At 30.8% G+C, this 27,058-nt stretch overlaps 3 protein-coding genes across 4 annotated transcripts; 2 read left to right on the top strand and 1 right to left on the bottom strand.

Annotated features, from left to right (window-relative positions):
• Window positions 1-850: 850 nt before the first annotated feature.
• Window positions 851-10,011, top strand: LOC124542037 (MFS-type transporter SLC18B1-like). Its single transcript, XM_047119995.1, has 12 exons — window positions 851-1,244; window positions 2,896-3,136; window positions 3,547-3,620; window positions 4,114-4,330; window positions 4,895-4,985; window positions 5,069-5,303; window positions 5,396-5,494; window positions 5,563-5,658; window positions 5,747-5,918; window positions 6,128-6,323; window positions 6,402-6,955; window positions 9,804-10,011. Exons 1-12 carry the CDS (start codon window positions 952-954, stop codon window positions 9,882-9,884), a joined length of 2,349 nt encoding a protein of 782 aa, XP_046975951.1. The 5' UTR covers window positions 851-951; the 3' UTR covers window positions 9,885-10,011.
• A 1,336-nt stretch (window positions 10,012-11,347) lies between these two features.
• On the top strand, window positions 11,348-12,558 carry LOC124538731 (ommochrome-binding protein-like). Its single transcript, XM_047115904.1, has one exon. It carries the CDS (start codon window positions 11,519-11,521, stop codon window positions 12,488-12,490), a length of 972 nt encoding a protein of 323 aa, XP_046971860.1. The 5' UTR covers window positions 11,348-11,518; the 3' UTR covers window positions 12,491-12,558.
• A 3,384-nt stretch (window positions 12,559-15,942) lies between these two features.
• Window positions 15,943-25,177, bottom strand: LOC124541816. 2 transcript variants are annotated; one of them, XM_047119726.1, is made up of 3 exons: window positions 24,590-25,177; window positions 17,936-18,104; window positions 15,943-17,731 (listed from the first exon to the last, which is right to left on the bottom strand). In XM_047119726.1, the coding sequence occupies exons 1-3, from the start codon at window positions 25,106-25,108 to the stop codon at window positions 17,409-17,411; spliced, it is 1,011 nt and encodes a 336-aa protein (XP_046975682.1). In that variant the 5' UTR covers window positions 25,109-25,177; the 3' UTR covers window positions 15,943-17,408. The 2 variants fall into 2 exon arrangements, with proteins under 2 accessions (XP_046975682.1, XP_046975690.1); XM_047119734.1 differs by lacking the exon at window positions 24,590-25,177 and adding an exon at window positions 20,491-20,932.
• Between the last annotated feature and the right edge of the window lie 1,881 nt (window positions 25,178-27,058).

The raw sequence follows: 27,058 nt of genomic DNA, 5'->3' as shown, positions 1-27,058 counted from the left end.
CTACATCTAATTATGTCGTACTATAAGTATTTGAAATTTCTTTCCGACAGAGATGCAACATGGCGGGAAATTTAAATAGCCTACTGCGTATGAAAAATAAAAATAGGATAAAATGAAATGTTGAGCCCTGGGATAATTATATAATAATTGATAATAAAAATCAACCGAAAACATTACAACAATAATTACTATAAAAATAATGTTACAATATTAGATAGTATTTGGTGTGTGGTGTATGTCTGGTGTTGAAATATACAAACAACCGACACAAATAAAATACAAGTCATAGGTAAACACAGATAACGATTTTCTACTAAAAATAGAGAAAAATGAATGATATAGGCCCTACTCTATTGGATATAGTTAAACGTATAGTTTTGCAAATTTAATTAATTTTACGTTTGCAAACAAATAGTCGTGTTTTTGTGAGAGTTAAGCCTCATACAATTTTCACTAATTACATAATTCTAATTTATTGTCTCCACATATGATAGGAGAGGGTTAGCTTATCTTTCGTCGGAAGAATCTGGTTATTTCGCAAGGATATGGCTTGCTATGTGTTAAGTGGTTATCTATTTTTTTTTTTTTTAAATATTGTTTCGTTTAATTTATTTACACAGTTGCAGTCTTTTTTTCATATTGAAATACATGACAGTTACTGTTTTAGTTATTTTTTATTTGTTTTTGATAAAAATATTTATACATGCAAAATGTTGTAAATGATGAAATAACTAGGCCCTAAAGTGTGTTTAAAGAGGTAATGACCTTAAAATATACAAGTAGAACGATCCCTTCGGAAGTTTTTATTTACAATAGATAAGATAATATATAATTGATATACGAGGTAGATGCACAATCGTTTCAGTCGTCACTCGGTTCGCGGCCGCGCGTATTGACACATTAAGATAATTAGTTTATGATCTTTTAGGGCTTTAGAATCGTTGCTGTAAAATGGAGAGAGACGCTGAAGATACAGACGATAGTGCGAATTTAATAGACAAATCGGACGACATACGTGATAGAACTGTAGGAAATTGTAATCAAGTGATGGCTTCTTCCTCCGAAACTATAGTTTTTGATAGCAAATTGATCAAAACATCGACACAGACAGAAGAATTAGCTGCCACGTGGGGAGGCCGCTGTTCGCTACCAGATTCCGGAAGGTTAAGAAGAACACATTCGTGGTCAGGCGGTCCTCCGCATGACGATGGCCCGCCATCTGAAATCAGAATATTAAGAGAAAGGTACTGTAACCCACGTATATATTTAATCAAATTATTTACAAAAACTAGCATACTTATTAATGTTGAAATAATGCTCATAGCTTTACTAAATATGTATTAAACAATAAATAAAATACGCGTTGTCATAAATGGTACTACGAGATGATTTATTAGATGTTGAATCGTGTAATAAGTACTATTAACTGGGATTTTATCAATTTGTAATTGATAAAAGATAAGATATTTAACTACACTTGTGAAAGCTTTAAACTGTTTTATTACCATGACATTTGGCGTAATTTTTTTTTTTATGAAACAAAATAAATTTGAATTGTAAAATGCAAGGTCTGCTACATTTGGTACCTTTCAATTGTTTTATAAAGTAAATTGTTGGTCTAGTGGCTAGACTAATAGACCGCTGATCTTGAGGCCCTTTGTTCAAATCCCGGGTCAAAACAGTGAAAAATTATTGGGTTTTCTGTCAAGTAATTTATAATAGCCAGTCTGGAATTTCGTTCCTCGGAAGTCATATAATCTCTCTACCTGTTCTTAATAGTATTAAAGTTATTGATTTTGGCATATTTACCATGTTTTTTATTTTTGTTCGGTGGAGCTCGATATTTCGACATTATCTACGAATGTCTTGTTCATGAGACTCTTAATAGGTTAATGTAAATGGTTCCTCTCTATGATCGTGAGGAGTTTCATCTATATTAATATTATAAATGTGAAAATAACTTTATCTATCTATTCACGACCAAACCAAACAAACTTGAACTCCGAGAAAGGACATTGGCTAATTTTTTTGCATCATACATGACAACCAACATCCTAAAAGCGAAACCGCGGGCGACTACTAGTAGGACTATAAAATGAGAAATAAAAAAGTGCAACTATGTTTCTGCACTATATATCTTCTGCGCAGATGAGTATAATCTCATTTGAGAACTTCCCTCGTGACCTAAAAAGAAATACATCATTATCATTACACTATACCCTCAAATAATCTCTGCTCTTAGTTACGGTGTCTCAGACTATCAATAAATTCAAATCTCGTGTTAAAACGTTTATAAATAATGCATATTACTCATTTAAATATTCTATACATGTAATTGGTATTATGTATATACATTGATTTTTATGCAGGATAACTGATAAATTGATGTATTGAATTACAATAATATCTGTTTAACACACTATTCAAGTTCGTTGTCGGTTTTCATTTGTTAATTAATAGTGATACCACTCTTTACGATATTCTACCACCAAATAGCAATATTTAGTACCGTTGTGTGCCGATTCGAAGGGTTTGTGAGTCGCAACGGACATAACATCTTTGCTTCTAAAGTCGGCGGTGCATTGGAGATGAAAGGACTAATAAATATTTTATACTACAAAATCGGTAGTAATTTTATAATCTATGATTCGATTCAATCTTCGATCGATCATATGAGGCGATTCAAATTTGATTTAAAAGCCGATATATTAAGAACACATATTCTTGTTCTGATTATTTAATTGATTTTATTTTTCTTTATAAAATTTTACTAACCTATAATAGCAATAAGCGTACTTTGACTATAATAATAATTAAATGTTCCTTGTTATGTCCATATAGATACTAATATATTTTATAAGTGTTCGTGTACAATTCTGTTAAATAACATTTTAGATTAGTACGCACTCAAGCCAAGTTGCGTCCAGGAGCCGTGCGGCACCTCTCCCGGCACCAACGACTCACGCTGGCTTCACTCGCGCTCGTGGACTTCATGAGTTTCTGCTCTATGAGCATCATGGCGCCATTTTTCCCCAGAGAAGCCACCGATAAGGGGTTATCAGAGACGTTATGCGGTATAGTCTTCAGCTTCTACGCCGTAGTCATGTTTCTCACTTCGCCCTTTTTTGGTAAATATGTAAGTTTGTATTTAAACACTTTAAAAACTTTATTGTTTCAATATATGTTCAGACTTTGATTAATTCCCTTTTGCCGCTAGTACAAAGAGAATTTAAAAGCTTAATGTCTGTCGTGAAATACTCAATCATTGTCTATTTATAAAATAATCTTAAATTATAAGGGTGAAAGTGTATCTGCTCCTGTCCACCCGTTTATAACGGAAAATTATATTTATAAATTGTTCTTTCTACATCTTATATATTTTTAATTGTTATTGAAAATAATATATCTATTTCTGTGGATATGTAAGAGTACATATTTATGTTAAATTATTCATTAATTGAATCAACAAATAGTTTCCTAGTTAACAATTATAAAAAAAAAAACTTATATAATAAATGATAAATTCTATTTGTCGTTTGTTTACAGTTACCGAAAATTGGAGCTAAGTTCATGTTTACTGCCGGTATGTTTATCGCCGGATCGTGTAATGTTCTATTTGGGTAAGTCCCTTATCTTGGCATTTATTTTTTGATAAGTCTAACTTCTAATAAAGTCAATATATAAAATAAAGCAAAAATCCAAAAAATATTGTGTTTTTATTTTAAATATAAACAAAAGCATTGTTTTATATATACTTGTAAAATATATAAATATGTATAAAAATTCCGTACGTACAAATACATTTTGTTACGAATATATAGAGTATTTACTAGAAATATTATAAAAACTCTGTCCGAGGTCCGGTTCAGTATGCGTTTTAGAAGAAGGCAATACGTTTTCAACTACTTCGTTCACAACTGGACTGGTCTAACACGGATTGGTACATATACATACGGACAGAGCTTCATCCCACCCAGCTGTGGGCCCTCACGATGTTTCCTTCAACGCTGTACACGGCATGAAGCTTGAACTTAAATCAACAAACAAACCATATATACGTTTAGATTCGTATACCATCACTGTGCAATAATATATTTAAATGTTAAATTTCAGAACTTTAGTATTAATAGAAGACACCACGACATTCACCGTACTCTGCTTTATGGTGAGAGGCATGGAAGCTCTCGGTGCCAGTGCATATTCGACCGCCAGCTACGTGTTCGTGGTCAATGCCTTCCCAGATAATATCGGATCAGTTCTTGGCATACTGGAGACATTTGTCGGCCTGGGTATGTCCGTTGGGCCGGCGATTGGAGGCTTACTGTATTCGGTATGGATTTGGCTAAATTCTGTGCCGTCTGCTTTTTCTTTATATTCCTAAAACTATTATTTAAAAAAAACAAAAAGTAAATAATCCTCATCATCTTCTTTTTTTCTAATTCTCAACATTTTATTGAGAGTAAAAATAAATAATTTCCGTTGTTATATTTTAATTATATTACAATTACAGGTTATTACAATACAGCTATTATAATATATATAAGACTAAAGGTGGGTTAGTGGGTAGATAAATTTTAAGCAAGCTGACAAATACTTTGATGTAACCAAAAGTATTTTGTCTTAAATTTTCGCGATTATTACACATTTAAATAAAACTAGTTACAACGGATTTGAATCGCGTATATTAACCGAGTAATTTACCCGTGACCACGAACGCTGTAAAGTGCTCGAAACGTCAGGATGTCAAAAATAATTAATATACGCGATTCAAATCCGTTATAACTAGTTTTATTTAAAAGTATTTTTATTAAATAAGGTTACTTTTCATAGTGTATGTATTAAGTTATTTCTTTACAGCTCCGAAAAATGTTTAAAATAATAATGTTTCAGATAGATCGGAGGATTTGGTCTACCATTTTACAGTTTAGGAATTGTTATGGTTTTAACTGTACCCATAAATTTCTGTTTACTCACTGACTGTGACGGTACGTAAACCGCATTCAATTTGATTTCAAACATATAAATTATTATCGAACTTACTCTAACGATAAGTAATAAAATATTTCAGAATACGTATCTGGATCGAAAACCGCCTCAATTCTCCGATTGTTCAAGATTCCGTCAATAATCATCACTGGTTTGGTGATAGTCATCGTCTCAAACACGTGGGCCTTCCTCGATCCGACCCTGGAGCCTCATTTGCGACAATTTGGACTTTCAACAAAACAAATAGGACTTATATTTCTCTTGTTTTCCAGTTTGTATGGAATATTTAGTCCAATTTGGGGATGGGTCGCTGATCGGTAAGTTCAATTGCAGTTTACGCCCATTTATTTATAATATTACTCACATGACTATTGCGTCATATTTTTTAACGTTTAATTTTGTTTTCCAGGGTTCATAGTCATTGGTGTATGATGGTGTGGGGTTTGATTCTTTCTTCAATCGGCTTATTACTTCTTGGTCCATGCCCATTCATACCTGGTCTTCCGCAGTTAGTATCACCCCATAAATATAAACTTGTAACTCTAAACTGTTTGCTAACTATTTGTTTTGTTACAGGGACTTATGGTTGGATCTGGTTGCACTATCTATACTGGGAATGTCAGTAGCATTAACTTTGCTACCAACTTTTCAAGGCGTATTGACCAGTTCAATGTTAGTAAGCATAAGCGTATCTCATAAATCAGCTTAACTATTAATATTGATTGATATTCGTAATTACTTGATATGCCTCAATTTGTAGATATGAAGGTGGTTGTCCTGAAGCTCTCGCGACGTATAGTGCAGTGGCGGGCGTCTGGTCCTGTTGTTATTCCTTGGGAGAAGTCCTAGGTCCGGCACTTGGCGGAGCGCTAGCACAACAGTATGGCTTTCCGCTCTGTGCCACACTTTGTGCCGCTGCCTGCTTTACTATGGTAATATTTAATACATTTTTCTTTTCTTATTCCTAATTTTATATATCCTGTACATTATATTTTTAGTAATACTTATACAAGTATTTCACTAATACTGGTGCAAATACTTGTATAAGAATCTTACTTTAATACTAAAAATCACTCTTACATTATTCTATCACCGTATATCGTTTTTCACGTTTAATTTTAATATTTTTACCTATTTTTAGGCAATTGTGACGCTTACATTTTTCTCTTTGCGGGAATCTTCGAAATGGATCGATGAAGAATCAGAATCGAACTCAATTCCATACACCGATACAACTTGGAATAGCAATCAGTTCTGTCGGACACAAAGTGCACCAGAAAACAGATTCGCAGAGAGCTCGCCGCTCATTCCACCGTGCTCATGTTCCTCCAGGACTGGTATTATTATTACTTTACAATAGCATATTATCAGTATGTCATTTTTCGTTTCAATTATATATATTTATTCTTTTATAGCTTACTACGTGTTTCAAACTTCATCATCTAAGCAAATTTGTTTCATGCATAACAAAAGTAAAAAAAGTGGTTCAGCCAGCGTAGCCGATATCGTTGCATACTTTTTAAAGTTCCAATATATGACAGACATTTATGTAAGAATAAGAAAAGCTACGGCAAAGAAATCTGAAGCTAACAAAAACAGTAATGAAGTATTATACCAAAATTACCTCGAAAATTGTGATGAAAACGATTGTCCTCAACATTCAAATGCAACTGAGAGAAATGATGGCGAAGCTGAATTTAATGTGAACAACAATGTCATCAAAAACGGTCCGCCTCAAAACGGTGAAAATAGCTATTGCACGTATTTAGATAAAACTATTTTTGGTTCGGCCATAATGAAGATGAAGAAAGAAAATATTGTAATTAAAAGAAATAACAAAGGTCTCGTTGCGAAACTGGTGACGTTTGAAGAAGACAAACGACCTTCAGACGAGATCATAGAAAATAATCTCCAAAAAGTACATTTTTATGAACAGAGTCCCGAGTGTACCACACTTGAAGATATTTTTGTAAGTATTCCAATGATAATATATGCATACATCCTGAAATCTCGAAATAATTTAACAGTGTGCGTAATTAAATTATGCTAGTTTTTTTCCACGTAGCTCGTACCTTGGCCTAGGTTAAATCGTTTACATTGATCCTAAGAAAGACTACACCATAATAGCCTTGGAAATAACAGGAGATTAAGGCTTTCTAGAAAGCGTTGCGTTTCCTTATTATTTTGTGATATTTTAAACAGTCTTTCTCAAGACTTAATCAAGTTAACAAAAATAAGAAGATAGTTATCAAACTCTATTTGCATTTAATTATTGATACAGAATGGTAACAAACTGTTAAAAATAGATAGAAAACATTTACCGAAATTCGAAGAATAGAAAGCCACCTTACATGATAATTATATTCTAAATTTGCAAGAGTTATATTATAAAATAGTGGTGCCAAAAATTAATTAATCGACTCTGATTTGATTTATTCGTAATTTTTTTCATTTTTATTTCCCCTTAATAGGTATAATGCTTTCTATATCTATTCTAAAATTATCCAAACATCGGTGACGTCACTCGTAATGAAGGTTTGTAGTTATTATTATGTTATCTGTATTGACTGTGAAAATATCCATCTCCATATGCAGTATATTAGGTGCATTTCTGAAACCACTGACAAGCAGACACCAATATTTTATCTAGTTACCTACTCCACAAATTATGAAACTATATACCATTATATCTGGCACTTGGGTAAAGTCAATGGCATAGTAACGTTACTAAATGTAGGGAGTAAATCATATCATATCAGTTTTTTTATAAATTTAAAGAGATTTTGCAACATGTGCCTTAGATAGCATTTATTGTTAAAAGTATACCCAGACGTCAACAGTTATTATATGTTACATAAAAGTAGAAGCCAATGAAATTGATTATCATCTAGTTTTTTATTAGATTGTAAAATCTTCGGAAATTCAATATATTTATCATATAATAGTCTTCATTTTTTCATTAAATATGAAATTAATATTAAAATTAATTATGAAACTACTCTTACCGTGTATTTTAAATATTTTTAGGGAATGTACACAATTCTTGGCGTTCTAATTTTAAATCTTAATCTAATTAGTGTTGCCCAAATTCAGTCTTGGTCTTGTTCTTGCGTTTTTGCAAGACCAAGACCAAGAACAAGACCGCATATTTTTAGCAAGACCAAGACCAAGACTGACCGTGCAAAACTTAAGCAAGAACAAGACATAGCCTGCAAGACACTTGCGTCTTGCAGCTAGGACTTAGCGCTATTTCACGGAGTAGTTAGGTATACCAGTTCGGTGTATAGGTACGCTTAGGAATTCTATGAGACGCAAAAAACTGTATCAAAGAATATGAAAAACTGAACCTATGCGCATTACGACTAATACCATAAACATACCTACATAGCGAATAAAAAATATCCATTAAAATCAAACTGAGTGCATGCATAGTTATGTTTTAATCGTCGGCACTTTGATAATGCCGCATCAAAGGTTTTGTACTTACTTCTAAAAGAAATTTGCCGTTTTTCGGAAGTATATGGTTATGATACACGCGCCGGCGGCTTCTTTTGAAATCATATACAACAATTGTTGCCGCCGCGCCGAAATCACAACATTTGACACTATTTTATGGCTGCCACAGGGCGTAGGTATACTCATGCAAAATAATTTCGAATTTGTTTTGAAAACAGATGTTCCAAAGAATAAATAAGTTTCAGAGTGCTTAGAATGAAAATGAATAAATTATAATGACCACGCAAGTAGTATTATGATTACGATAAAATGGTAAGGATAGGTAATAGATGTCATAATAATTTATTCTAGTAAGTATATATTATAATATTGATTATATGGTTTTAAACTAATTACTTAGGTACTATTATTTTACATTCAGTCATTATATTTCTTTAGTTTTTACAAGAAAAAATAGCAAAAAAGTGTTCAAATATCACCCGTTTGATAAATATTGTAGCCACTTTTATATATAGTAACATAACCTAATGATAAAGCTGTTGTGTACTGTTATGTTTGATTTGTGTTGTATTTTATTTTTTATTGAAATAATTGATAAATCGTAAAATTCTTTTATTAAATTTCTTATAAGATGAGGGTTCAATCTTTCTAGACAGATATTGTTCTTTAAAATACAGTCAAGTTATTGTAATTAATTTGTTTATTACATGTTTTAGCAAATGTAAGCTTATTTGCTAAGACATGTAAAAAAACTAATTGGAATGTGGAAGTAACTGTTTCTTAAATATAAGATATTATTATTAAGAGACAGTTACTTCCATGAAAAACGACATATAGGTCAGTTGATTTTTCAAATTTCTTATCAAATCTTCAGTAATTTATTAATCAGCTTGATTTTACTATGGCTATGTTAATTCAAGCTCACAATGTTCCAATTCTAATACGTTTTTCTAAGATTTAAAATAAACTTTAATAAATAGTAATAGACTAATAGGTAATTGCAAGACTTGCAAGACTCTTGCTGCAAGACCAAGACCAAGACCAAGACCAGGTGTATTGGCGCAAGACAAAGACCAAGACTGGCCAAGTCTCGTCTTGGTCTTGCATTTGGGCAACACTAAATCTAATACTAGATTCAAAATAATTTGAGTATGTCTTAAACAATTTTGTTAAGTTACACTTAGACTGTTTTTATATTAGGGTACGTCCAGCTTAAGGTTGACTAAATTCTAAATAATTAATAACAAACAAAACATTATATTACCAATGGTAATTCTATTTAATATTATCTTGTAGAAGGAATCACAACTGCTTGTAAGAACTTTAAAGAAATTACATAATAATGATTGTCATTCTTTTAGGATGGTTGTGACTGTCGAGACGAAGTTACATATGTAAGGGGGACTGTTACTCTTTCTTCAACGGGAGCCTGTGAAGTATAAATTAAATAACATTTTGAAATATTTGAAAATAAGTATTTGAACACCAGAAACCGAATATTTTTAGTTCATAAGAGATTTATAGTTAATTTAACTCATTAATTATAATTTTAAATACTGATATAGAAATTAATAATAAAAATAACTTTACTTTTAAATGAAGTCTTTTTTATTAGTTCGTCGTGACCTGGCGTAATAAAATAGCAAAAATATTTTCCAAATCGCATAGCGTACTAGGGTTTTAGAAGTTAGAAGCGGTGTCTAATGGTATTGCTCACAAAGGGATGTAAAGTTCAAAGTTTACTGCGTCCCTTTTCCTTGTATACCAATGTGTGCGTCATTTTCCCAAGTTGTAACTGAAAGGAAGACTGCCACGCAAATGATGCTACCCTAGTGTATTCGACCTCTGTTGACGGTTTCTTGACGTTTTCTTGATTCCTGAAGGCTTTTTGACCACTGTCCAGTCGCTATGGAGAAAATTGATGATGCGTTTATCATGAAAACTGGTTATTTTCCTTCAGCGAATAAAGAGGCTACGTAGAGGGTTTGCTACGAGGCTACGACCTATTGAAAACATGGACACCAGGAAAACATAACGGCTGAGTGGTGTAGGAGGTATTTCAAGTGAAATAGTAATACAGTATTTTATGATCACTGTGAAGTATATTAAGGATCTTCAATATTTAATAAACAGTGAAACCTTTTTTTTAATAATGTTGAGACTTGATTTTTATAATAGCCATGTTTCTATTTTATTCAAATATTAAATTATATATTGCTATTGTCGTTTCAAAAACTTTGAGAACATTAAGTTTCAAATGAAAAATAAATGGTTAAAAATATTGTAATTTAATTATTTATAAATATAATATATATTTATAAAAAAAAATGATAACTTTTGACAAATAAGTTACAGAAAAAACTTTTTATGAATTTATTTAAATTTAGCTTTGGCTATATTATCTGAAGTCATTCAAAAATAATTGTAGGCTCATAAATTAAATTCATATATTCAATAAAATATATAAATATTTTTAACCTTATTTTTATAAAAGTCGAAATAATCGATACGTTTAACATGATTGTATAAAATTAAAAATACAAGCATAATATTTAAAGCATTGTCGTCACAGTGCCACATATACTACACTCTGTGTTGAAGGGGTGAATTTTGAGGGTGAGTAAGGCGTGGCGGTGGGGAAACTCGTAAATGGGACGGCCCTCTTTGTATTAAAAGGAAATCGATACAGCTATCTATCCCTTTCTAGCTACGAAATATCCCTTCATTTCTATGATATCCTGGTAAGTACTACGAAGGGTGAAAGAAAATCCTATAAATGGGGTCGCGAATTCGAGGGTGTAAGAAGTAAATCAAATTAAAAATCACAGATAGCAAACATTGTCATTATTAACAATATATTTTTTTAATATTTAAAGCCAAACTAATCACATTAAAACTCGTAACATATATTTTGTCTGTGATAAATCGAGATAAGAGATTGTTTATATAGCAGAAGAGAATCGCAAATATAAAACAACGTTTTTATTTGTACAGAACGTGACTTGCTTATCATCTAACAATTATGCAATAACAGCAGGAACAGACGCCCATTGAATCGATTTCAACTAATTGATCCATGCTCTCATTTGCGTTCATGTCACATTGTGATATACCGTGGACCAATAACGAACGTGGCCAATCCTCGCAAACATTATTTACTAAAAACCAAACAAAATCCCAAGAAAAAAAAAGAACTGTGATGAAAATTCTACTAATAATTTGTTTATTATGTGTGAGCTCCGCCAAATCGAGCGATGGCGAAGCATCAGCTGAAAAAAAATGTGAAGGGATACACGTCCACGACAAATTTCACAAAAAAGATGTCATAGGCATGGGATTAAATCGTCCATATCAATTGGCCTATGATCATGGAGACCATAAGATATTCTTCAGTTACAACACAGGGAAAGACGATGAGGACTCCTTCGAAATTGGATATATTGAAAAAGGTCACATAAAACATAAAGTAGTACCCAGCGTAGAAAATGGATTTGCAATAGCCATCGACAATAAAGATAATCTCGTTTACTTCGGAGGCAGTGAAGGCATATACAAGCAGCACCTCAAAACAAATGGTAGTAAAGTAGAAAAAATTATAAGCCACCATAACATTTGGGATATGTTCTTTAAACACCATCTTTATTTCATTGAATATCCATCGCAGAAATTATATAAGTGTGAACATGATAAAACTAAAATAAAAATCGAACATCAAAAGGCCATACACGAAAAAATATTTCAGTTTGCGATTGATGGCGATGATGATATGTTCATTACAAATGAAACCGGTCTGTACAGGATAAAGAACGGTACCGATCGTCGTATTCATTACGACGGACCTAAAATATATCGAGCCATCGAAATAGATAACAAAGGTGTAGCACATTTTAGCGGTCAAAATGGAATATTTATTGTGAATAAAGAAAATGATACCCTCGAAAAAATTGCTCATATCAAGAATATTTTTGGTATAGCATTCGACAGCCAAAACCACATCGTTTACTCGGATCCCCACGAAATCGTCAAACTATTACCCGAAGATTGTTAATATTATTTACTAGTAGGTATCTATTATTTGTTAATAGTACATTATAACTGGTTTAGTTTTATTTAAATAACCTATTGACATTCAGAATTAAATTATTATTACATAATAACATTTAAAATTGCTTGCTGCAAATAACTAATAATAGTTTTTCCTCTTCGTCGTGTTATGTTAAAATATTTTTAATTGTGTTGTATATATATTTATATAACTGAATTGTCTCACATAATATGACAATCACATATCAAGGGCATAATTCTATTTAGAGTACGTATTTATAGAACGACAAAATGAATAAAAAGGAAATTATTAAATTGTTCTTTAATTTAAGCCAAAAATATCCCCTTTTATTTTAAAAAACTTAAAATAATATTATGTAATAATAATGATATGCATTGATTAGTAATTATTTGAATATTTTTTTATTATTTAATTATTGTCTTTAATCAAGTAACCTATACTTTGTTCGTATCGTTTGTTTTGACCAACTAACAATAACAAAAACTACTTATTCTAAAAATATTAAGTGTCGAGCGAATGTTTATTTTATAATTAAACATCCACTATGAAAGGATTTTCAGAAATCTCGAATTTAAGGTACAAAATATGACGGGAAGTAAGAAAAAAATATTCTATATTTATGAAAAGTTTTGGGCCGTATGTAGATCTGCTTCCGCCCACTTATTTAATCACGAAACGTGTTTGTTTAAAATTCAGCAATTCAGTAAGCCTGTGAAGATTAATACAAACAGCAAATTTAATCAGCGTAGTTAATACAAAGGCAAATAAAGTTATTGCTTAAAATATGTAAAACATCTATCGAAATGAGGTATTACATTAATATTTATATTCACAGCTATTTTATACAATTTCATAACAACTTTAAATATTGTCATCACGCTTAACTTTCTAATATTATATGAAGTGCAAATTTGTAGATTATTTTATTTTCAAAAGAAAGGAAGGCAGTAATAATTACCAAAAAAAACGTAAAAAACTGAAAGATAATTTTCATTGTTACACAATAAATACGTACATATAATACATACGTATTCATTTCAAGGTTTTTATAATCTGAACTAGTAATTAAAGATATTTACATAAACAAGACAATAGGCATACGGGAAGCGATAAGATATAAACAAATAGTAAAATACTTATTGTTTTATAAAATTTGTCTACTCATGTTTATCAATAACCAATCAAAATATTATGACGTAAAATGTAAATGGTAATCCAATTTATTGAATAAATAGATGAGTATGATAGTCGTTTTGCCGTGTTACATTACATTTTTCCCTCTTATGACATTTACATCTCTTCTGTGTGAGACGTACTTGGCCAATTGCGACGTTATATGCACGTGACACGAAGAAAAAATGTTCGGTGTTTAATTTTAAAAATGTCACGAAATTGGAAATTTGACACCTATCATCAAATAACATTAAATGACGACACAACAAACACAAGACGAAAAAGGAATATATTAAAAATTTTAGCAGCATCTAGAAAATATTAGCAGAAAGGAAGAAAAAAAATTTAACTAAAAATATACACAAAACAACCTTCAGTCTTTAAAATTTTCAAACATGAATTATATTTCATTGAATAAATTGTTTTGTTACATCTCATTCATCTTTATAAAATTGCCAGGGAATTATTGAGTTCCCTTAACAATATAATACGTAATAACTATAAAATTTTAATTTTACTAAACAATATTTTTAATTTAAAAATATCCAACCGGTTTCAAACATTCTTCGCTAACTAATCCGACAAACGTTTGTGATCCAATTTACAACTACTCGTATTTATCTATTCCATTTAAGAATATTGTTAGCCAATTTAAAATCTTATGATTTGCTATTTAAGTTCATATTGCAATGGCTTTCAACTTCAAGGCTAAATGTCAGTGTGGCTTTAGTATAATGACGTCATACCTCCCCTTTGAAGTGGGCGCGGGGTGGGAATGTAACGAGAAGGCTTTCTTTGAGCTCTCTGCTTTAACGAGTAAATGGTATTAATTCACATGATATATTTCTATGTATATGACTAGGGGATCGTAAAAATAGTAGTACAATTTTTAAACATTGTAACGAGTCGAGATCGTTCATTAGCAAAAATATACGAGTCTTGTGAACAGATTGAAGGTTCATACCTGGGCAAGCACGACTGAGATTTCAGATGGCTAATTTGTGTTTACAATCTCGTGCTTTGCTAAAAGAAATCCGCATACAGTGTTAGACGAAATTCTGCCAGGTTCATTTACCAAATGAGATTTGAGCAGCCTGCAATAAGTTCAAGACTTCTCCACGAAAGCGTAAGTGTAATTACAGGCACAAGGGACATAACATCTTAGTTCCCAAGGTTTGTGGCACATTGACGATGTAAGGAATAGTTAATATTTTTTACAGCGTCATTGTCTATGGGTGATGGTGACCACTTACCATTAGGTGGCCCATATGCTCGTCTGCCAACCTATTCCAAAATAAAGCAGAGGAAGCCCTACATTTAGGTATAGGTTGTTATTTTTAATTCTATAATAACATATGCCGATGTATGTATATATAATAATGTCCCCTCTCGTATAACTCTAAAAAATTAACAAATACACAAACAATAAATAAAAATTATATGAAAATCCTTAGCTCACTTGTTAAATCATTTTACAAGGATAATTTTGTGCGACGCAGCGTGAATGTGTCACAAAGCGGTCCTATTTCCGACCTAACTCCAGAAAACTCGTTGGCAAGTTGGAACGTACCAAGTGATTCACATAGAAAGTATTAATCTTTGTTTTAAAAGTAACTTATAAACTTAACATTCAATTTATAATAAGTATGCTATGCCTCAAACGCAGATGTTTATGTAAATAGTACTGTAGACTCTTTTGGCTAACTTTTTTCTAAATCTCTTTTCCTCATAATACTTTAACTACCAGTTCCTTTGACACTATCGATATTCCTTTACTAATTGATTTCTTTGGATTTCGTTTCGACAGCAGCGAAATAAATGATGTACTTGAAATGGTTTCCGGAATCTATATCCGGATAATTATTGTTTAAATTTTGAAAAATATCCAGTGTTTAATCGTTTTTATAAAACAAAAGAAAAAAATAGATTTTAATTGATACTTTTTTTTAAACAAATTTTTGAACTTGCCTTTTTGACAAATTTTGAAAAAAGCTAAAAAACGTGATAACTCAAAAATGGGTCACTTTTGGATTATGCATATGGGGGTTAAAATTATTGCAAATAGTCACCACTATCAACTCCTAACGGATATACGTCGAGTTACCAATAACCCAATAGTAATAAAATGTATAATGAATAAACAAATTAAAATTTAAAATACGTGTGTATTTTTCAAATAAACAGTTAGTGGATTAATAAAGATAAAACGAAAAAATAGTTTTATTCAAGACATACTTTAGAATAATGAACAAAAAACCAAGTAAGTCATATTTATTTAATAAATATATTTCTATAGTCACTACAAATAAATACTTAATAAAATATTAGTACTTATTGAGTGTGCTGCATCATCGTTCTACAAGATTCTTAAATATTATCTAAAACTTACATTTATTAATGATCTTTGGTGTATTTTATTTAAATTGTCACAATAATTGAATTTATTAAATAATTTCTTCAATTTATATATTGACAGGTTATGTCTACAATTTATAATATTTTTTACACTTATATTTGTAAAAATAAAATCCATGGGACGGATAGGAAGTATTGTAATGTAAGATAATATATTTTATTATTTCGTCAAACAAGAAATACATATACATAAGTATATACACAATATTGACTTCGAAATATCATACTGCAAATAATAAAATAGTTAATAAATAACATAAATAACTTATGACTTATTATTCTAAATTTAATTCTGATAGACTAAAAATACATTTCCTTAGATTATCAGAGAGAATTAAAAATATATTTAGGCTGAATATATCGCAAAAATTACTTATTATTAAGAGAGTCCAACAGTTAACATTTTGAAAATTATAAAAAACAACATCAAAAAAAGTTGAAGTTGAACGATGGCCGAGTGATTAGAACGCGTCCATCTTTACCGATGATTGCGATTTTAAATCCAGGCATTCACCACTGAATTTTACGGCTATTGTTCTTGTTGTCATATTAAAGGACACCGATATTAATTACTATTTATTACTTTTTATTAGTTTGTTATGAAATAGCAAAGTAACGAAATTTTAACATAACGAAAATGATTTATAAATGATAATATATGTGAGAGTTAGCAATTTATAATAGTGATTAATAGCTTTATCTTTGTAAATGTATTCTATATTAAATTACTCTATCTGGGGTAGATTACCTTAATGCACATTAATAATCGCGTAATTATATATTATCGAGTTGATGGTACGGTGCCAGGAACTTTCATTCAAGTGTACAGATTCAATCTTAATACGATAAATAGTTTAAATAAATTAGCAAAAAATATATTTAAAATATTTTATAAAAAAAAGCGCCTGGAAAATTCGAATTGCAATCACTTTAAGAAAAGTTAGTACTCATGATTTATATAGTTTATTGTTATGATTTTGTAAAGAATAAATCATAATTCAAGCCTTTAGCGTAATAGTTTCTTTTATAACGTTGTAATTAATAAAAACGGATATATGTTAAAAGAAACTTTATACAAGATTTGATACAAAATATATTATATAAATAGTATTGTATGTACATAAAATACATTAAATGTAATTTAATTTTGTATCGTCGTTACTAATTAAAAGAAAATGATTAAAATAGCCCATTTAAGAATACAAAATTATTGAGAAAAAAACGGTTACAGCACTATCATATTATTCATTAAAAGTCTTATTGCTTCTCATAAGTATAACTAGGTATATTTATAAATGCAATTTTGCATAATTTACGACGAACGAATAATGTACGCTATTAGACATGAAATCATTGAAAAAAGTAGACTTATAGTCGATTTTGCCGCGCTATTGCCGCAGACCATCCGCCTGGAAGCCACGGAAAGGTTTTTGTTTTGAAGCATGGCGTGCACCGCTTCGATCTCCCACCGGGCCATTGATCCAGGGTCTCTCGAGAATAGAACCGTGTACAACTGCGCCGGTGCACCATTAGATGCCTTTTGACAGAAATTAAGGACCAAATGATCGTTGACAGCCTTCAGAACTTGAACGGCTCCATTAAAATGCATATACGACGGTCGGGACGCTAGTGTTCCTGGAAACAATATTTATTCAATTAGTTACTAATTTATTAAATTACAATTTTCTTATAATCAAGATTGAAATTAAAAATTGTAAAGTTTAAACAATACACATAAACAAATCAGAGTTTATTTTACAGATAAATGTAAATGATATGTTAAATTAATTAAATTTTAAATTTTTTTGATTATTTTTAATATATGACTATTATTCTTACCATTCTGTTCGTCATAAACCTGCCAGTAACCCGCGGAGTCGTTGCGGAAGTACAATGAGTATTCAATAGTCTGTCCGGCTTCGTCCCATAATAACCGCAAATGGCGATTATCACGCAGAAACTTCTCCTTGATATGCTGCACGTGATAAAGCTGATTCTCGGTTGAAGGCTGAAAAAATTTAATATTATTTCATGACTATTCATATTAAAAAAAAAATTTAATGAGAAATATTTTCGTCTGGTAACATTTTAAATCATCGTATTTGATGTTTTCTATATTGAGCTTCAAAGCTAGAAAAAATTTACATTACTCCAGTGTTTACATAAAGCGATCTAACACGATGTTTCACAGGCAGATGGTTTAATTCACTATATTGAATGCCGTCGATCATGTTTATAGACAGTTGAAGGTCGGATTTATGTTTTACCTTATTTATTATTAGATTGGTAGATGAATGTAAAGGTATTACTGAAAGAGGATTATGCGATTAAGCTCGTAAAATGCGTAGAACTAATTAATTGATAATCGAATTAATTTATCGTTCATTATTTTTCTGTTCTTTCAACATTGCTTCAAAATATTAAAAAAAGAAGTCACTTTTTTTAAATAATAAAACCAGACATCGACAAAGGCATGTCAGTTCTACAGATTATTATAAATAATATGATTTTTACAATAGCTCTTATCATTAAAGAGAATAAGATCACATTAAAGGTAAATTAAATTACCGTCTGAGATCTCTGCTTGAAAATAGATAAAAATATGATCATGATTTAAAATAGAATACAATGTGCAGCTAGGTTTTTTAAGTTAGAATAATCTATTGCTATTTATATACTTTCGTAAATTAGTTTCAAAATAAAGCATTTTATCTGAATATAAAAATATACCTTATTAATTTTAATCAAATGAATCTTATGAATAATAGACAGTTAAAAATCGAAATCATTTGAAATACTTATTCTTGGATTCCTTATCTTGTGAAAAGGCTGTCTAACAAGTTCGTCAAATTAATTGTTTCTCAAATTAGGGTGCCATCAATTAATTTCGTCACATCTTTAGTCATATACTTAATTGGCCTAACAAAACATATTTCGTAAAGGGAACGTTTTAATTCGACTACGAGATTAAATGGGTCAGTCAGATTGACCTACCCGATACATGACTCAAGTGTAATTTACGTGGGCGACTAAGGTTAGGCCACAGGTCACTTCCAATAGCATCTAGAAATTGGATAAACAATATCTAAGAGACACATATGTATGTCTTTACGAGTATGACCATAATTAGATAATTACGTACATGCGTCATGGTAGAATTACTGTAGTTTTCGTTTTTGGATCCAACGAAGCAGAAATATCTTTGTTATGCAATAATTGATACTTTTAATGTTTTCTTTGACGAGGTCACTAGACAAGGTCGGTTTAATACTTATTTCTTTATCAAATCAGCCTAACGTGGAGGTCGGGGTAAGATTGCATTACCTTCTTATTTATTTATTTTTTGTGATAAATAGGAATAGGTGCATGGTGTGGCAAAATTCTGTCTTGTTAAAACCTCTTTGGCTAATGTGAAAAAAAAATATATAAAATAAATAAATAACCATCGCATTTTTTTACATTATTACGTTTGAAAATGCAGACTTATTTACACTTATGTAATATAGTTATTAAGCATAACAATGTTACTAAAATTGTATAGGTACCATACAATTTCGTACATCATTAAAAATTGTATGCGAATTCGGTACGTGAGTGCAGTTAAGGGGGAAATGAGAACCGGGAAGGGACATGCCGGATAATGCAAATCAAAATAACAAATACGCTGGGAAACTGGAAATCCCACTGGAGATGATGTGACATTACATGCATTATAAATACAAATGACATAACGTAAACAATACGCGAGCATCGTATGACTTTATACATATTATATATATCTGACTTAAAGCATATTCGATTTTATTGTACGATAATAACTTTTAAAAAATAAATCGTATTATGTAAATGTATATGTTATGTTATTTCATGTTTGGCAAGAACTCAGTCAATTGGTGTCGCGGTGTGTTTATATTGGTCATTGTGTATACATAATCATTTATATGTTCGACTTTAACTAGCTCTGAAGGTAGCGTTTTATTAGTTTTGCAGTCCAACTGGCAACATTCATCTTTAACATTTGTGGTTACATTTTTTGGCCTATGTTTGTAAATGAATATATATTTCTATTAAAGATCGTAAATGCTCAAAAACTTTTTTTAGTAAATGTCTATCCATTTTATATGTTAATCGCCTATAATATTATACAATATATGTTAAATAATATTGAAATAATTTTATTTGTGCTATCAAACCTTCATGAAGTATCGTGTAAAAATAACAACTCGTTTATCTAAAATTAAATGTATACAAGTTATTATTCACGTTTAATATCGATATCGCATGATTTTAGTTGATTGACAATTGGACAGATATACAGTTAACAAACATATATTAATAATTATAACAACGTTATGTGAAATTGTTTCACTCGATTATCTATTCAGAAAACGTACCCCGAAAGTGGAACGGGGAATTTCGTATGTCTCCCATATTACGATCTTGGGACAAGTCTTATACGTTTTGACACCCTCCTGAGTCAGGTGCGTGTATAACTCTACCGCCCCCCACTTCCCCATCACGCTCCTCACGTCCATATCATCATATTCGTGTTCTACAATGCACGTCACTGAATTATTACTTTCAGTTGAATTTGTTGTTTCATCCGCTAAAACGAATAAAAACAGAAAGTATATCCAAGGAAGTTTCAATAAAGTGCGACCTTGAACATCCATCTCAGTTTATTAAAGCACACGATTTATTTTCGTCTTTCAAACACACATTATGGAAGCGTACTAGATGTATCTTTAAAATCTTTCGATTTCTCAAATGCTACGGCACGTGCGTCAAATATTGCGCGGATAACCGATAGAAGGCAACTGACAGTAGAAGCGGTATTGCGCGGGCGCTCCTGACTCACATTGTCGATGCTATCGTATTTGACCCTTAGCCTTACGCTCGCACAGAGGTGTCGTTTAACCGAAAAAATGCTTGAGAACCGCTGACTTCATTATCACAGGTGCACTCGTAAGGACGAAGTTAATCACAAGGCTGCAAGATGTTACGATAAGGCCTACACATAAAGTAATTAATCTTATTAACTCTGCGTCAATTTAATAAATATTTAATCTCTGTATTCTATATATTCGCTTTTATGAATAAGTCGTTGGATATTTTTAAGCGAATTTGTCTGAAATAATATTGTAAATCTCTCAATTATTTTAAGTTTAAAATATATTTTTTTATATGAATGTACTAACGATTTTGTTTTAATAACTAATATAACTGAAACGTCTATAATATTATAACTAGTCGATTATGTACACTCCTAGGTCTATGGTATAATCGAAGCTGGTATTCGTCGCAACAATCGAGATGTAAACGAAGGCAACTAATTGTCATTGTTAGACGATTTTCATCAAATGGCAGTAAGACCAGGACGTGTGTCGATTATTTCAATTTATTCAAGAATACTTTTATCGATAAATCACCGAATAATAATGTGCACATGACATATTTGTAGGTATATGAAGCAAATAGCAATCATATTTTTTAAACAATAAACTAGTCATTTTTTCTTAAAAACGTGTGAGATCATATTTAATATATACTTATTTTTAAATTAAAAAACAGTGTATTTCTCTATTTAAAAATAAATCATTTGTAACTTTTTTGTTCGATCTTGCAGGTGCAGAGACAAATAAAAAAATTACATGCCTTTTATGTTATCATGATCATGTGGTGATGATGTTGAATATACTATGTAATATATAATATATAATATGAATCTAGTAGTATTTCTTAATTATATGTTTACAATTTATTTTATACAGACGATTGCCTCCTTGGTACCTACTTTACAAACAAATATAGCCAGTTCCCAATAATCAAGTAAAATTATTTTCGGACAATACAGCAAAACAGGTTGGGCATTTAATTTTCGAAACATTTCTTTTTTCATTGTTAACGTGGATTCTGCCAATTGAAGGATACACTGGAAAAGTCTAACACATTAGGTGCCTGTAAATGAAATTACGACTAAAGTGGTAGTAACAAAATGAAAGTTTAAAGTTACCAACGATTATAGCTTTGGATTAGCCATATAATCCTATATAATATACCCAATAGAGTGTCAGAAAGAAAAAAAACTCTGTATGGTTGTACCCAAACCATGACGTCAAAAAGATCACAAAATCAAACAAATCACATCATCAGATCACAAAGCTTTTGTGTGGAAAGCAGATTTTTTTCCTTCATGTTTTTTGTCTAACGAAACGTAAAGTAACGTAAGTGATATAAAATCAAGTGCAAAATAACAAAACAAAATTTGGAAAAATCATAGAGAATAATTTTGTACCGTCGATTATTATATTTTTAAGGACACAATATCGTGTCGTTTAAAAAAATATTTCTTATATATTTTTTTAAAATTACTCGATGTTTTAATAAGTGCTTAAGATTATTATTAAGTTTTCATTTTAGATTATGGATAGCTTTATATATTCCAAGAAATACGAAGATGCCTAGAAATAATTAGTGTGTATTTTAGTGTTCTTGTAACTTTTTCACCACTTGACCAGATGAGGTCATATTCTCGCAATATTTTTATCGAGACTATGGCTTAATACTAGAATCCGACTTAGACTCGATGACGCTGTAGTCAATTTATTCCCATAATTGTTAATAGACCATGTGTATTAGTGTGACTTATTAACAATAGGCATACATGAACATATTATTTGGAGGGTTACTCCAAATATATTTATGTAAATTAGCGTAATACACTAATATTACAAAAATATCTAGTTAATCTGTATTACTATCAGTTATTTCCTTATTAGCTTTTTTTACCCTAGAATGCTTCGGAATTTTATTATTATAGGTGATAAACGAGTATTTAAACAAATATCCGAATTTAGAGTTGTAATAACTGAATGACAAAAATACTGTAGTATCGATTACATTAACATCACTATCTTAGGATGAAATTTTTGGAAAGAATGTTTGAAGCAAAACATCACAAGCTCCTAACCTTTGCTTAAAATTATTCCTCACATTTGGTAAAATAAAAACAACGTATTTTTGTAAAGATAGCAATCTGTACCAATTTTTATTTGTCAAATAAAAAATCTAACAATGGATAACATTTTATTATCATAAATATCTTTCGAATACATGAGATGATTATTTAAATAGTCATATACCATTTACAGACTAAAATTGTATTTAAATGTTACTTATAGCGTATAAATAACACTTAAACTGGGTGATGACGCTATTATTAGTATAAAGTTATTTTCACAATCAGTGAGTTATCATGATAGGTTTACCCATATGACCTACGCTTTGTTTATATGCAAAAACAGATTAAATTCAAAAACATAGTACAAATAAAAATCTACCGATGCTCTTTGTCGGGATATGCCAAATATAAATTCAATTATCTTTAAAATTATATTCTTATACGTTTAGGTTACTGATCGGTTATCCTATTGTATACTAATGTTATAAATACAAAAGTTTTGATGGATACATGATTGTTACTGAATAACGCTTAAACAGAAATGAATGAAATTTGGCATAGAGATAGATGTAGTCTGACATAAAGAATTTTTTTTTTTATCACGGAACAATGTACCTAAAACCACTATCTACCCCACCTCTATCGCTACCACTACCTTCTCTAACACCGCTAACGGGGAAGCCGAAGGCAGAAACAAGTTAAATATATTGATATTGATGTTTACTAATCGTTACACTTACCAGTATATCAGTCATCGTCATACATTAAACCTACCTATCTTATTATCTGTATTGCCTTCTGAACTTCAAGTAGTAAACCAATGTCAATTCTAATATCCGTAAACAAAACGAATCGTTTCTTCTATGACTATGTTACACGACACCTGCTAATCTGTCGAATGAATGGAGTTTAGCATAAATGTAAGAAGAAATTCAGTTTCGTGAAAAAGACATTCGTAGACATAATGTCGAAATATCGAGCTCAATCAAATAAAAATAAAAGCATGGTAAATATCCCGTACTAAATAACTGTAATAATGAGAAGAAATTGTTGGACTATTTGTAATTGTTTCTTATTGTGTTGTCTAATACAAAGAGAAACGAAGTATAGATGAGTGACAAACTAATCACGTCTATTAATGTAATTCGATTTGAAAAATCGATTTCGATTGATTCGATTACAACAACAAAGTAAAACAACAACAGCCTGTAAATTTCTTACTGGTCGGCTAAGGCCTCCTCTTACTTTGAGGAGAATTTCTATGAAATTAGACACATGCAGGTTTCCTCACGATGTTTTCCTTCACCACCGAGCACGAGATTAATTATAACACAAATTAAGCACATGAATATTCAGTGATGCTTGCCTGGGTTTGAACCCGTAACCATCGGTTAAGATGCACGCGATTTTACCACTGGGCCATATCGGCTCTCAAAGCAAAAACATTAATGACAAATACAGTCAATCGTATTCGATATTTAAAAAAGCTAAATAATGATAAAATTATATATAATTAATCATATCGTACTGACCTTATCCCGTGGCTCCGATATATGTATTACAATGCAGGTATTTCCGTAATCGAGCCTCGCATCTCCCGCTAAGTGCTGAATGAATTCGACACCGTACCACATACCGGTTAAGCTATTCACGTAAATACCATTCTGTGGTGATCTACTGACACAGTATTCGCTGTTATATTTCAAAAACGGCATCTCGTATGAAGTTATTCCTTGACCGTAATTTTGTCCATTATAATAACCTTGCCCATACTGATAACTAGGCGTCGTGTAGCTTGGCTTTTGATAAACACTGCCCGAGCTTGGAGTATTGTACATATCGGGTCTTGGAGTTGAATAGCCCAGGTTATAGCGAGACGATTCAGAAAAACCTGTGTTGTCGCTATAGCTAGTTTTATATGGGTATTGGTTCTGGTTATAATTATTCGAGGAGGTTGTATAGCTCGAATACTGGCTGGATTCACCATATTTTTGATAACTGGCACAGTAAGCTGTCGTAAATAGAAACGAAAATAAGATATATTCGTGCATTTTCAAAAGTATTTCGTAAACTTTTCGGATATCGCGTGATAGTTGTGTAGCGGTTGATACTATGTGACTGTTTCAACTACTACGATAGTGGGATGTAAACTAATTAACTCTAATTGCGAGAACACAGTCTAAACCAAAGAGACATAAGCGGTTACTTTATAAAAAAGTTTTTTTTTTAATAATGTTCAATATTTAATTAAATTGAATAAATTACTTTAATATCGATTTACACTCTTTAGCAACATTCTTCATTAGCTTTATTCGAATTCATTATTCAAATTACTACTTTGGTAGTTATTTGGATAAAATACATTTAGCTGCAACATAACGGCCAGTGACGAATTTTCGAGAATTTCAAAAGATTGTTAAGATCTTCAATGATCGCTATACGACTGTATTTTTAGAAATATTGGCAGTAGAGATAACTGAATAATAATCTATACTGTCATCAAGCCTGTCCTATTAAATGAATTAATCATCGCAATGATATGATCCGCAAGATATAACTGAATTATTATTATGATGGCCATCGATTCCTATACATGCATTTAAAAACTGAAAAAACAGAACTTTACTGAAGGAATATATGAAATAGGTAGAACCATTAAATTAAATATACTAAAAATAATGTTTATAAAGAAAAAGTTTTACTAAGTAATTTAGGAAATGTATACTGATTTTATAATATAAATAATAAATGTCATGATAAATACCTTTTACTTTTTACTTATGGCTGTATCCTACATACAGCCTTAAGTAAAAAGTAAAATATTATTTTTTACTGTTATTGACAATGAGATCAATATCAACTTACAGTTGTTAGAAACATTTAAATAACGCAAATATATTTTCAATCCATAAAAATAATTTAATATTATGATTAAGTTTTTATATGAAATTTATATAATTATGAAATAATGTGTAAGTATTAAATATTCTATAAATAAGTATTCGCAGATGTGACTAATCCAATGTACGTTTGTCAAATAATATGATTTTTTAGAAAATGACAAATATAACGTTAGGTCGTTTTACTGGCTTGACTCTGCTCTTAAAATTTTCATAGGTGAAGGGTTATCTGGTTTAAAGTGTCAATGCGTAATGTAAAAGTATACACTGATGTTTGTTTTATCATATGGTCACATTATATAAAAAAATATCGATGATCCCTTAACTGCTCATGAGGTTAAACGTTCTATTATTGTTTGAATAACTATTTGGGCAATATTCTGTGTCAAGTTTGGACCCCACCCAACCTTAGCAGAGTGCCTAATAATATATAGAAACATAATAATAGTAACTACATTCTGTAAATCTAATTTATTTTTGTCAATATAATATGTGAACTTACAAGGGCTCGCACAATCCCCTACCACCAAGTAAATCACCAATCTGTTCAAAAATATTCGTTACTGTATTTGATACTAGTCTAGTCTACTAGTAATCGCCCGCGGGTTCGCTCGTGTTTTAGGATGTTGTTTGACATGTGTTAACCAAAAAAAAATATCCTGTATCCTTTCTTGGAGTTCAAATTTGCTTTATACCAAATTTAATGATTTATTTTCCATAAGTATATTTATAGATATGTATTGTATGCTGTTTTGTATTCAAACATAAAATAAACAACAATATAATCATTTAAAATATATAGATAAAGATTGAAATCCGGACAAGTAACAACGAGTTTTCATGTGTTATGTTATGTTAACGCATTAATCTCGTTATTTAAAAAAAAAGAATGACGCGAAACGTACATATTAAATGAATACTGTCACAAACACGATGGAATGAGTTTCAAACCTTCTCTTTAGAAAGGAGGAGCCATTTACAACGATTGACATCCCGGACTGTCAATTTTTTAAAAACAATGTGGCGTTAAATGCTGTGGAACATAGCATACCACATCATCATTTTTACGACGAGCATATGGGCCACCTGATGGTAAGTTGT

The sequence above is a fragment of the Vanessa cardui genome, chromosome 2, assembly GCF_905220365.1.
Source record: "Vanessa cardui chromosome 2, ilVanCard2.1, whole genome shotgun sequence".
Lineage (NCBI taxonomy): Eukaryota > Metazoa > Arthropoda > Insecta > Lepidoptera > Nymphalidae > Vanessa > Vanessa cardui.
This window is presented reverse-complemented; position numbering and strand designations above follow the sequence as displayed.

Excerpts from the sequence above, each read along its gene's own strand:
- LOC124542037 (XM_047119995.1), top strand. The coding sequence starts at position 952 with ATGGAGAGAGACGCTGAAGATACAGACGATAGTGCGAATTTAATAGAC. Across the intron at positions 1,245-2,895 it reads ATCAGAATATTAAGAGAAAG|ATTAGTACGCACTCAAGCCA; the intron begins GTACTGTAACCC and ends ATAACATTTTAG. Across the intron at positions 3,621-4,113 it reads TCGTGTAATGTTCTATTTGG|AACTTTAGTATTAATAGAAG; the intron begins GTAAGTCCCTTA and ends GTTAAATTTCAG.
- LOC124538731 (XM_047115904.1), top strand. The coding sequence starts at position 11,519 with ATGCTCTCATTTGCGTTCATGTCACATTGTGATATACCGTGGACCAAT.
- LOC124541816 (XM_047119726.1), bottom strand. The coding sequence starts at position 25,108 with ATGCACGAATATATCTTATTTTCGTTTCTATTTACGACAGCTTACTGT. Across the intron at positions 18,105-24,589 it reads TATCGGAGCCACGGGATAAG|CCTTCAACCGAGAATCAGCT; the intron begins GTCAGTACGATA and ends AAATTTTTTCAG. Across the intron at positions 17,732-17,935 it reads GGTTTATGACGAACAGAATG|GAACACTAGCGTCCCGACCG; the intron begins GTAAGAATAATA and ends TATTGTTTCCAG.